The sequence below is a fragment of the Babylonia areolata genome, chromosome 13 (genome assembly GCF_041734735.1).
Source record: "Babylonia areolata isolate BAREFJ2019XMU chromosome 13, ASM4173473v1, whole genome shotgun sequence".
Lineage (NCBI taxonomy): Eukaryota > Metazoa > Mollusca > Gastropoda > Neogastropoda > Buccinidae > Babylonia > Babylonia areolata.
In genome coordinates this window covers 10,259,224-10,272,678 of record NC_134888.1, presented here as the reverse complement: position 1 = coordinate 10,272,678, position 13,455 = coordinate 10,259,224, and the positions used below count along the sequence as shown (strand labels likewise).

The 13,455-nt window shown below is 39.0% G+C and overlaps 1 protein-coding gene across 3 annotated transcripts in view; it reads left to right on the top strand.

Annotated features, from left to right (window-relative positions):
* The first annotated feature begins 354 nt into the window (after positions 1-354).
* LOC143289047 (aminopeptidase NAALADL1-like) overlaps positions 355-13,455 on the top strand; it is a 114,197-nt gene continuing 101,096 nt past the window's right edge. For all 3 annotated transcript variants that reach the window (XR_013056178.1, XM_076597855.1, XM_076597854.1), the window contains exon 1: positions 355-688. Coding sequence is in view for 2 of the 3 variants with exons in the window: in XM_076597855.1 (XP_076453970.1) it covers positions 474-688 (215 nt within the window). In the remaining variant the exon portion in view is untranslated. The remainder of the gene's footprint in view (positions 689-13,455) is intronic.

Sequence of the window (13,455 nt, the reverse complement as noted above, 5' to 3'; positions counted from 1 at the left end):
GTTACATAGCGGCCGGACCTACCTAGTTTATGCATCCCTTTGCCCCCAAGTGCGTTGGGTAATGCTGCTGGTCTGACATCTTCTTAGCAGACGTGGGGTAGCGTATATGGATTTGTCCGAACGCTGTGATGTCTCATTGAGTAACTGAACTGAACACACACACACATTCTTACGTATATATCGCAGCTCCCAACACACGCACACACCCACAGCCACAGTCACCACCCACCACCCTCCTACACACACACACCCTCCTACACACACCCACGGACGTACGTCCGTGACACACACCTGGCAGCAAACGGCATTGGCTCCCTTGGCAAAAACACCTTTCAATTCTTAACATGGCGGCGGCAGTGCGGACGCGAAGCTCCTACGCTCCGGTGCCTGCAGAAGACACGGGCTCTGACAGACTTTTACGAGTCGAATCAACGGTTTCTGTTACTAAACCACGTCGTGGGTTGAGTGTTTGGATGATCGTATTGTTGCTGATTGGTTTGTGTGTGATTTTTCTATTGGGATTCTGTTTGGGATTTTACGTGCGCGAGAGCCAGACTGAAGACACTGTGAGTGACATACTGGCGAACTGCGGGGGACGACAAAATGAAAGAAACGCCGTCAAACTCACAGAGATTCACGACGATATTATGTATCGAATCCGGGGGGAATACATTCGGCAATTTATGCAGTAAGTGTTGCTGTTTTTTTTTTTTTTTCCCCCAATATCACTATTTCATATAATATGCATGATCTGCGAAACAAACACAAACTGTAGGACACTTGTAACACCAACTGTGACAAAGTAACACAGAGATCATAAACGGACCGAGGTGTCGTGTGACTTGCTCTTTGAGGCACATACATACAGTGTAAAGCGTGCATAGTGACAGTGCAAAACGCCTTCAGCACATTGTCACCCAGATCACTTCAGTCATTCATCTTATGATTATGCTCGTCAGGGACAACAAGCACCAGCCGACAGAAAGTTTTCTGTTTCTCTGTTACCATTGACCGCAAGATTTACTATTCTTGTTCACCTGGCTCTTATAATAATATACATAGAAAGGGAGGCGAAAAACAAATAAATGATAAACTATTACAATTCTCTTTTGTTTAACACTCATATAAAGTTTAGAAAGATAAACCCAGAACCAAATGCAATGTGACATGATAAAAGCTTTAAACATTTTATCATTGCATTAGTTGGTGTTTATGACATTGCAAAATTTCAGAAATGTATGTATGTGACACTGTCAGTGTGTGTACATACACCACATAGTGACATACTTATTATGTGTAATTAAATGTGTGTGAAATGTTCCAAAGGATTATATGTGAAGTGTTGTTTGACCTTATTTCTCTGTAGAGATTTGGAGTGCATATTGAGCAAATGTACAGTATCTGTTTCCTCTCAAAAAAAGGAAAATCTTTGATTCAGAGTTGCTACTTTTTTAATGTTATTAATTGAAAAAAATGATAATTTATTCTCCTTAACATTCAAATAGAAGTTGATATTGTTAAAAAAAAATCACAAATTGAATTATAAACTGTGGAGTGAGTCATGAATATAACATGTTCTGAAGTCAGAAAGAGAGAGAGAGAGAGAGAGAGAGAGAGAGAGAGAAAGAAAATGAAATAAAACAAATTTTATAACAATTTAAGCATCACTACTTGTTTGTTTCATCCAGCCTAGCCCATGGGCAACAACAAACATACAAAAAACAATAAACAAGCAAAAACACAACAACAAAAATAAGAAAAAAATACATGAAAATAGTCATCCACAGGGCTATGGAGAGGGAGACAGAAATGGGAGGAAAGAGAGCATACTGAATGATCATCAGTACATCTTTGGATATAGTTCCAGTATCAAATTTGAAAGATTCATAAGAAGATAATGAAAATTCGCTTTAATTTTTTTTTCTAAAGTACAGTTCACTTTTAAAATTTTTGGTAATATGATCCCATAAACAACCCCCCGAGAGAGAGAGAGAGAGAGAGAGAGAGAGGGTTGAAATTTGAATAGAAAAAAAAAATTATCTTTAGTGTTTTAGCAGCATTTTTCATTTTTGTTTCTCTGCTAGCTCTCTCTCTTTCTTCTCTGTGTGTGACTGTGAGTGAGTGTATGTATATTATATATAATATATATAATAAATATTATATATAATATATAAATTATACATACATGTGCATGCGCGCATGTGTGTGTGTCTGTGTGTGTGTGCATTCAAAAATGTACATTATTTTTTAAAATAACATTTACAGCCTTATAACTTATGAGATTTGTTTTATAAACATATTATGTACATGAAATTGAAAATTTTAACTTGGTTCTCTCAATGCCAAAAGCACACACACTATAAACTATTTAAATATAATCTGTACAATGTATACGGGTATAGGATATGTTAAATGGGGTAAGGGACAAGTTTAGAACTGTTCTGTTATGTAATCACAGGTCATAATTTAAACTTTAGAAACAATGCTACTTAGTAGAAGAATGTCTATTTTGAAATGTTCTTAGGGTTTATTATCATAGGACAGCTGTCAAGAACTGTGCACTTAACACCAACACATTAACACTAATAACAGGAATCAACATTTTCATGAGTTGCTTGACGATTCTATAGAGATGGGGGAAGATTCACTTCAGATCTCAGTGGTTGAGAGAATTGGGCATGTTTAAAACTTACAAAATTTAGTTCACACATTAAGAAAAACCAAACCAACCAATAACAAAAAACAAACAAACAACAGCAAAAACTCAACCCTGTAAAGGGGTCTGTATCCAGTTTTTTTTGTTTGCATCTGTGATTACTCAGACATGGTTTGACTTCATTGGCACTCACAACACATAAGGTCTCAGTGTTTGGGATAACTAAGGCAAACTAACTGAAGGCCATGAAATGACAAATTCTGAACAGTGAAGCAGAAATAGTCCAGGAAGTCCAGTTCATTGTTCAAACTTAGTATTGAGGGTTGTTCTTTGGGATTAGGCAAATCTGCTTACACTGCGTTGGTCACCAGTTCTTGGGGCTACTGGTTTGATAGATTTGAATCTTTATCCTCTGTTAATGGAGCACAAGTGTCTACATCTCACTGATTTTACCACACAATATTATAATGCAGTTCTTTATAAATTTATGCATTGAAATTTTGAATTTGAAATTTCTAGAACTAGTAGAAGCTGTAGAACTTCCAAGTTCTTAGCAGTTTACAAAATCCAGCGACTCAACAATAACAATAAATTTGATAATAATGATACAAAGTATATGAAATGTTCCATTTCTGTTTTGGAAATCTTCTGAGTTCAGACAACTTAGAAAACAATTTGCCAGTTAAAGATCAGAATAAACCTCAGCATACAGAAGCACCATAAACACACACGGTTTGAGTTTAACTTGTTGAATTTATACTAAACTAATTCAATTAAGTCAGTTACATCATGTGAAAAGTTCAACTGGCATTTGACACACACACACACACACACACACACACACACACACACACACACACACACACACATATATATAAACTGAAAACAGCATATAGTACACCAGTGTTTATATATATATATGTATATTTTATATATTCCGAAAAAAAAGAGAGAGAAATGAAAAGTATCATATGATCACCTGTTTGTATTCAAAGAAGTAAGAATCTTAATAAAAAGATTAAAGTTTTTGCTTTTGCGAGCAGGCAATCAGCCACAATGCCTGCACTGACACAGACAGTCAGACAGACACACAGACACACACACATGTACATAGTATACACACACACACACACACACACACACGTGTGCATGCACACACACACACACAACACACACACACACACACACACACACACACACAGGGGTAAATTTTATGTGTCACAAAATGAACAGGTGAGAGAGAAAAAATAAGTGACGAAGTTGAATTTAAAACATTGATTTTATCTGAGAGAGACACAGAGAGAGAGACTTGGCATTGAAGTAAACCCATTCTATAATCCCAAAGTGATTTTACCAGGTAAAACTCTGAACACATTAAGTGTACTGTAGTATACCCACTGGAGACTTTCAGTATTTAAACCAAGCAGTTGCTGTGTATACTCATGAGCAAAACATTTTCATTCAGCCCTCACTTGATGGCCAGTGGTCAGATGGTCAAAACGTGTGCCTAACAAAGGGCTTGGATCAGATCAAAGAGGTTGGTAAGCACTGACCACAGTGGTGACCCAAACAAAAACCACCTTTCACACTCAGGTGATAAAGAATAACATCAGTTGTCCACTGGTTTAAGTTAAATGCCAGTGCTAGGGAGCGCTGTTTCCCTTCTGCAAAGTTGTTGTTTACAAGTAGACTGTACATGTATGCATCACACATACATGTGCAGATGATGTAACATTGTTTTAGACTGAACACACATATAAATGAAATATAATAATGATATGTTACAATATGTATACAAATTACAATGTACATGTATACATGTATACTGCACAAGTTTTGTATCATTTTAAAATGAAGATGAATTAGATGTGTATGTGTTGAGTGTCTAGATGACTTAGACTAGCTGTGAAAAGTTCTTTGCACTTTGTTTTTATGCAGTTTTGAAGATTTTTTATGCAACTGCAGCAGAAAATCTGTAGCTCTAGCTAGCTGTCCCTGTCTTCCTCTGTGTCTCTCTCATAAAATGGGCATGATAAACTATCACTGAGTGTCCTTATTCAGTCTGACTCTGAGTGGAATTGTTTCAAACTCTGGCTATACCTTGTGTATTAAACATATATATATATATTTGTTGAAAATCGGAAGGGTTCGTATTTCATCAAAGTGAAAACTTGTAGATCTTTGCATGTACCTGTACGTATGTTAGAATTAGATCCTCTTCTATTTTTACTTGAAACTTGCAGTGGATCTATATGTAACTTACAGTTTAGTGTCATATAATATATACAATATATGATATATATATATATATGTGTGTGTGTGTGTGTGTGTGTGTGTGTGGGTATTATCTCTGTATACTCTCTCTGAGAGTGGAGTGATGGCCTTGAGGTAACGCGTCCGCCTAGGAAGCAAGAGAATCTGAGCACACTGGTTCGAATCATGGCTCAGCCGCCGATATTTTCTCCCCTTCCACTAGACCTTGAGTGGTGGTCTGGACGCTAGTCATTCGGATGAGACGATAAATTGAGGTCCTGTGTGCAGCATGCACTTACTTAGTGCACATAAAAGAACCCACAGCAATAAAAGGGTTGTTCATGGCAAAATTCTGTAGAAAAATCCACTTCGATAGGAAAAACAAATAAAACTGCATGCAGGAAAATTTTTTTAAAAAAAGGGTGGCGCTGTAGTGTAGCGACGCACTCTCCCTGGGGAGAGCAGCCTGAATTTCACACAGAGAAATCTGTTGTGATAAAAGGAAATACAAATGCAAATATATATATATATATATATATATATATATATTATATGTTATATGATATAATAATTATATATGTATAAAAAAATTATACAGTAAATTCCAGCACCAGACATATATATATATATATATGTATCATGTATACATGTGATATATATATATATATATATATATATATATATAGTGTTTAGTGTCAAACTAATGCAAACAGTTAGGTAAATTTTGTAGCCGAGTACCAAAATGCCAGGACCATTGTCTGCTCAGCCAATCAGTCAAATCAAGCCCTAGTCATTCCTTTGGCAAGCAGTTGATTCAATAAACTGATAAATCTGCCAGGGTTTAGAGCTATCTCAGTATCTGTCTCACCAGTCTCCACAAACTTTTCACAAGTTTGAATTTAAGCATTATTTGTTGCATGCTTGCTTTCATGTTGCTTTCTTCTATGTTATTTGTTTCACTCAGTACTGATGTATTTTACATTGCCTCAGTCCTGATGTTTGATTAAATCTTTAAAAAAAAATTGAATCTTTATTATTCTTACTCCTTGTTGGTGACATTGTTTTCCTCAAGTTTTTGTTTTGGGGAACGAAGTGTGAAAATATATGACATGCTTGACCTGGTCATTTTCCCTCACACTCCAACCTATGATGGCTGAATCCAAGAGACCTTGTTGGTTTCACCTTGTGATACTGACCCAAACCCAGAGTATCTAGGTTCTCCCATTTACAACCTGGACAATAATTTTAATGTGTCTTGACTGACTTGAGACGATTCATGGTGGGAGGGCTCAGCCTTAAAAAACAACAACAACAACAAAAAAAACAACAGAAAAGGGATGGAAGAGAAACAAGGTTAAGTGTCTTCCCAGTTGGAGGGTGGTTTAGGGTGTTAAGCTTGAACAGAACATACAAAGTCTGTCTGAGCTGAACAGGGAGTCCTTTGCTTGATTCAGTGTTCAAATGAGTTTTTGATGTTACAATATATTATATATAATATATATACATGTATATTTATTGTAATTTGATATGTATTGTATTTGTGTGGTATATTATAAAGGGGTTACAAAAGAACTACTGAATTACTGAATAGAAACTGAAAAGATAGAAAAGATTCGCACACAGGCCAGAAACATAGATATGTATATATTGAGGCCAGTCACAAAGGGTTTTTCTGTTGAGAAGACAGTGCAGTAGAATGTGAGGCAGGTGACTGTGTGTCTGATAAATGAGCATGTGGACGCAAGAACAACACCGGTGAATCTGAGCGGTGGGATGCCTAACATCTTTCATTTCAAATTCGAATTTGAATAGTGTATGCCATGAGAGTTCCTCCACATGTCAGTGGTTGGACACCGTCTCTGCAGTGAAACTGTCATCCGTTTTGTATAGATCTCTGAAGTTCCTGATCTATTCTCATTTACCTATTTCCCAACATTTCGCATAAAGTGTATGAGGAAGCTTGCACCATTCTTTAGGAAGATGACTGATCATGGTGTACGAAATACCATCATAACCTACAGCTACTTTTTGTTATTTCCAAATGATGCAATTGCATCTTCAACTTCTTTAGAAGTGAGTGGAGCATTTATAAATATGTCATTATTAGGAGCTGGTTTCTTATATTGTTCATTTGATTCACTGTTAATTCTAATAGCCAGCTGTTCGGGTGTTAATCCATCATCATTGCATGTTTTGGCAAACATATCTGCAAAAGTTTCTGCTTTTTCTAAAGAGGTGGGGAAACATTTCCAATTAACTTTTATAGGATATTCTTGAAAAGATATCCCATTTTTCATATCCTTAATTTTCTTCCATACCGTCCTTGTATTTTTGTAATCTGAAACTTCTTGAATACAATAATTAGACCAATATTGTCTTTTGACTTGAGCAACAACTCTGTTGCAATGATTTTTGGCTTTCCTCATTTCTTCATGGGATTGCTCCACCCTGTCCTTTAGTCTTTGCTTGTCAATCTCCGTGTTCTTATCATTTTTTAATTCCTTACTATGCTTTAACCATTGTTTAAAAGTCTTCTATTTAAGTTCAACAGCCTGTGCACTCGCTTGACTCCACCAGATATTACCACTATGCTTTCTTTTTCTGGCGGGTGTTCTTTTTGGAAATGATAATTCAGCTGCTTCGATGATTGTTTTAGTAAATCTTTCATAAAATATATCATATCAACATCTAAATCCTCAATTTTATCCAAGTTTTGGCTTGAAAGAAAGGATTGATATTTTTTCCCCAATCAGCCTGTTCATAGTAGAACTTTGGTATTGCATCATTGCTTACATCGTTAGATTTAGATTCTTTATGAAGTTTAAGAATAATTGGTAAATGATCACTGCCTAGTGCATCATCTTCTACAACCCAGGTACTAACTGTTGCTAAGTCTGACGTAACAAGTGTCAAATCAATTGATCTAGCCTTGTGGCTTGATACATCAGGAAATCTTGTTATACTGCCATCATTTAAAAGATATAGAGAGGACTCTACTAGATTTTCAATGAGATGAGAATTAGTGATCGACTGACAATTTTTTTCCCAAAAGGGAGCATGGGCGTTAAAGTCTCCACCAACAACCCATTGTTCATTTTCTTTTACTAAATTCAGAAGCCAGTTTGTGTTTGAATCAGAAGGACCATTTTAAAAATAAACAGAAAGGAAATTTATGACGAAATCATTTATCTTAATTTTGGCACCTGTAGCTGAAACATCAATAATATCTTTGGGGACAGGGGAGGCAATGAACTCATTAAGACCACACGGGACATACAGTGCCGTGGTAACCCTTTCAGAACGGTCTGTGTGATACAAAGGAGGAAAATAGTATCCTTTTAAAGAAGGTAATTTACCTTTAGTTACATTTAAGGACTGTAAAAGTAAAACTTGATGGTTATTTTAACCAAGATATTCACGTAAATAATCTAGATTGGAAGCAATGGATCTGCAATTCCACATTTATTATTTTTCTTATTTGTTTTCACCATAAATCACATTTTGATTTGAATACAAAAGGTCATTAGCTTTTGCTTACAAACTAAACAGTTAATATGTTAGGATATGGTTGCCACGCTGACCACCAGCTGCCTGCACTGATGCAGTCTACCTCCAGCTGACTGCTCCAACGATGTTGATGAATTGTTGTCATGCCTACCACCAGTTGACGATGTTGACTGCCTGCCGACTGAACTGACGATGTTGGCGGGTGGTCGCCCCGTAGACCACCAGACGACTGCAACAATGTTGGCAGGTGGTCGCCACGTAGACCACCAGACGACTGAAACGACAATATGGACAGGTGGTCGCCACGTTGACCACCAGACGACTGCAACGACAATGTGGATGGGTGGTTGCCACGTTGACCACCAGACGACCGCAACGACAACGTTGGTTGGTGGTCACCACATTGACCACCAGCTGACCGCAACGATGATGTGGACGGGTGGTCGCCACGTTGACCACCAGACGACTGCAATGACGATGTGGATGGGTGGTCGCAACGTTGACCAACAGATGACCGAAATGACGATGTTGACTGGTGGTCGCCACGTTGACCACCAGCCGACCGCAATGACGATGTGGATGGGTGGTCGCCATGTTGACCACCAGATGACCAAAACTATATGGACGGGTTGTCGCCACGTTGACCACCAGCTGACCGCAACGATGATGTGGACGGGTGGTCGCCACGTTGATCACAAGACAACCGTAAAATGTTGTGTCAGAAGCAGCTCTGACCGCTATTGACATACGGACAGGAGGTATTTTTCCCTGCTCCGAATACTTTCCTTAAAAAAAATGCAAAGCCTAGATAGCAAAGCCATAAAGTTGGCCCTATGTGTTCCGTTTCATACGAACACATTACAGTCATATAGAGATGCAAGAATACTACCTCTTAATGAATTAAGAAAGCTAGCATCGGCAAAATATGTAATTAGAGCAAATGCTACAGAAAATTCTGTCAAAACTGAGATTAATATATGGTCTGACAGACTTTTTTCGAAACAAGCGAAACAGAACAGAAATCTAGAAACTATTTCTACATACGTGTCAGATACTATTAATCAATCAAATGTTGATACACAAAATGTTGCTGATTATGAGCACATCACCAGTTCCATTATGGGAATTAACAAGAACAGCTTTATTAAAAGAAAATGAACATTCAACATTGTGACATTAAGAAAGATGAAAATCCCAATATACTAGCTTCTTGAGTCAAATCACACTAGTCTGAAACATACCCCCACCACTTAAAATATATACAGACGGTTCTGTTCTCGAAAATCAGTTTGCTGGTTCTGGATATGCAATTCCTGCTTTGAAAATTGAAAAGTCATATATTGGAAAGGGCTTCTCAATTTTTACAGATGAATTAATTGCCGTCCATATGGCATTAACATATCTAATTGATCTGCCCCTAAACTTGATTAATGTTTTATTTTGTGTCGATTCAGAATCAGTTCTGCAATCTATCAAATCAGGTTGTACGAACATTAATTATAACATCATTTTTTAAATAAGATTTTTGATTCACTGTATTCAGATGAGAGGAAGTAATATTGAAATGTGCTGGATTCCCTCACACTGTGGGCTTTTTTCTAATGAACGTGCAGATGATCTTGCAAAGCTTGGAGCTAAAAATGCTTTAAATGCAATTGAACTTCCTCATCGCTTATCATCATCTGAAATGTGTAATATTGTTGAAAGAAATATGCAAAATTCCTTTCTGTCTTTAGAAGTTAACACTTCTGCCTTATTAAATGCTAAAAGAACTGGCAGGGCTGTTAAGTGCATGGCATTTAGGTTATTCCTAAGGGACGTTTAACGGTAGAGCACGTTTTAACCCGCTGTTTAGTAATGAAACCTTTTTTGCCTCCAGAAATTACGGAACACTTGTTACCAGTTTCAAATGTTAACATTTTTTGGAAAAATTTATATATTTCAAACTATTCTTTATTAAATTTAGCTAGTTATGTGTTAAATAGTCCAGTTGGTTGTTTATTGTAGGTCCCCATATGAACCTCTTTTCAAATAATAATCTACAGAAGTAGTGCATACAATATTTGAATATTGATTTTTTTTTCCTAATCCTGCTTCCCCCGTCCTGCCTCTCACACACACCCTCCCAATATTATATTTTTTCTTTCTCCAATCACTGACACTCACCCTCTCCATTTTAGATTTTGTACTCTCTCTTCCACATTCTGTTCTCTCTCTATCTCTTCCACATTCTGTTCTCTCTCTATCTCTTCCACATTCTGTTCTCTCTCTCTCTCTTCCTTTCTTAGTCCCCTCCCCCTTGTCGATGTCGATTTCTAATTAATAATAACAATTATGATAAAATGATAATAATCCAAATAATAATAATAATAATAATAATAATTTATTTTCAGTCTAACATCATCATTTTAGAGGAACAGACTATAAATAAATAAACGAACGAAGCATTCACTGTCTATCATGACCTGTGTTCCATGACCCCTAAGGCGGTCTTGAGTTGTAACCAACTCCTTTCCAGCAGCTCCTGCGTCGTCTCTGGTGCCAGGTGTATTGGCTTCTGCTTTTCTCCTGGAGTTGAGGAGAGGGTGGACTTGCTACATCACTACATGGGCAACAGCTTGTCCTCCATATCAATCTTCCCAGGCCTGCACCTGGAGAGGTCACTCCAGCTTCACAATGTCAGCATCGACACAACACAGAGAGCAGCAGTTACTGGTTATAAGCCTTGGCTTGTTTGGTGTAAAGCCGGGCGCCAGGGGTTGTTCTTGTCAGTGGGTGGAATTCTTGGATTCCATTGGGTAGTCATCACCTGCCTCAAGCTGTGCATCTCCCAGCCAATAAGGTGCTACCCCACCACAACCTGTTTGCTTCATTTGGTGCTTGGAGCTTAGAGGAATCAACAGGCAGGTTGTAAAAAAAAAAAGAAAAAGAAAAAAAAAGTGGGTAGGGGTAGAAGGAGAAGAAGGAAGGGGTAGTATAACATGCAGAGGATAGGTGCACAATCCGCTCTCTCCTCGTACCACAGCAGGGTCTTTTAGTAAGATGAATTGAGGTGTTTATTTCTCTAACTTAACAGCACACCTGGAACACATACAGTACCAAACCCCAGGTCAAAACATTACCAAAACATATGCTACACATCATTGCCATGAAAGGCTAGAATAACATGCAAACATCAATATGTTGTTGGACCGATTCAGACACACACACAAAAGTATAACCTTTCACCACATACCCAGATGTATACACTCTCCTCAAAGAAATCCATGTAGAATACAGAAGCTTCATTTACTTTAGCTTATCCTCAACCAACAGTTAGTGACATAAAATACTCTACCAAATATATGACTGACTAATACAAACTGTGCACCAAACAGGTCACTGACTAAAATAAAAACTCTCAGTCTTAATAGCCACAGTTAAACCACCGTACAATAATAACTGTTTACAAATTACCGAACATATCTTCCCTCTGCCTCTACAAAGTATCTCACTGGTAATCATAGCACCAAGTAAACTGTCTCTGGTAAATATTTAGCAAACTATGTGCACCAACATAGGACTGACTCTCAGTGGTCTCAAATCTTTTAAACACATTACAGTTATGTGTTGTCCCACTGGCATTTAACACATGACTACAGCACATGGGAATCACAACTACCAACTAGTCAAACATGTCTCCCATAACAGTTTGCTGTATCATCCCAATGCATACACACACACGGAATATCCTCCACACACAGTAAGCCGGTATATTTGTTTGCCTTGGATACAACCGTCACCACCTAACATACAAGTAGGAAGGTAACATCTCTAACTCCATGAGTAGCTTAACAAAACGTTCTATTCTACACACAGATACCCTCCCGAAACCTGGAGGGGGTCAGGCTGGTGTTCTCTTGACCCCCTCCCGGGAGGGTCACTACCTTGCCGTGGTCGGGAGGCTTAGTGGCCAGTGATCGAGCGAGCTATGTCGGCGGGGGCATCAGTGCTTCTTGGGGTTTGCTGCTCTGGTCCTAGGTCTTAATTGACAGCCTACATAGCCATCGTGGCTGTTCGGGCTGAATAAGTGGTGGTTTTTGTACTGATGCCCCTGATAGGGCTTCCCATGCCGAACAGGTCGTGAGTGAGGCCCAAACTAAAAGTGACCCACTGTCCCTTTCGCTATTCTCTATTCTTCTTTTTACCGCCTCTTTTCTGTCCTCAGCTCCCCATCAAGCCTTCTTTTCCACATTCTTTTTTCTCTGCGGCCTTCTTCAGGCCCGCCGTGTTTGCCGTGCGGCGCGACCTGTGATGGAGGGGAATGAGATCCTGGGGATTGAGAGAGCACGCTGCTCTCAACACATCCCTTTGGCTCGGACCTCTCCTAAGACAGGCGGCACACATTGGCTCATGTGTGTCAATCGGCTACCCCTTCGTGGGGCTGGGTCAAGACTGGCAGTTTAGAGGCTAACGAAGATAACCCCCATAGTGCTTTGTTCTCTGTCCCTGGGAGCTGGGCATGATCGGGGGGGAACACGTTGGAGCTAGGCTGTTGGTCGTATATCCCTCCCGAAAACTGGAAGGGGTCAAGCTGGTGTTCCCTTGACCCTGGCCCCTAAGTTGGACCCCATGGTGGGTGGGTAAGGGAGGGATGAATATACAATTATTTAAACATGAATTCCAAACAACTACACCCCCCTAAACTCGGAAAAAGAAGAAGACAAGGAACAGACGATTCGGACTCAGATTCAGAGGTCGTTGAGACCTCTGGATTTTGGCCGTCGTGGCTTGTGATGGAGGGCGCTGATGACGACAAGCCCTTGTCGGCTCTCAGCCCCTTCGCTGTCCAGAAGGGTTTCCAGTGTCTGGCGGGATCGCTGAAATCCATCAAGAGGCTGAGGAGCGGAGCGTTTTTGGTGGAGACAGAGTCTAAAAGGCAGACACAGCTTCTGCTCAAGGCGACCACTTTTGTGGATAGGGCGGTGAGGGTTTCCCCTCACAAAGGTCTCAACTGCTCAAAGGGGGTCATCAGATGCCCGGAGTTGAGAGGAGTATCT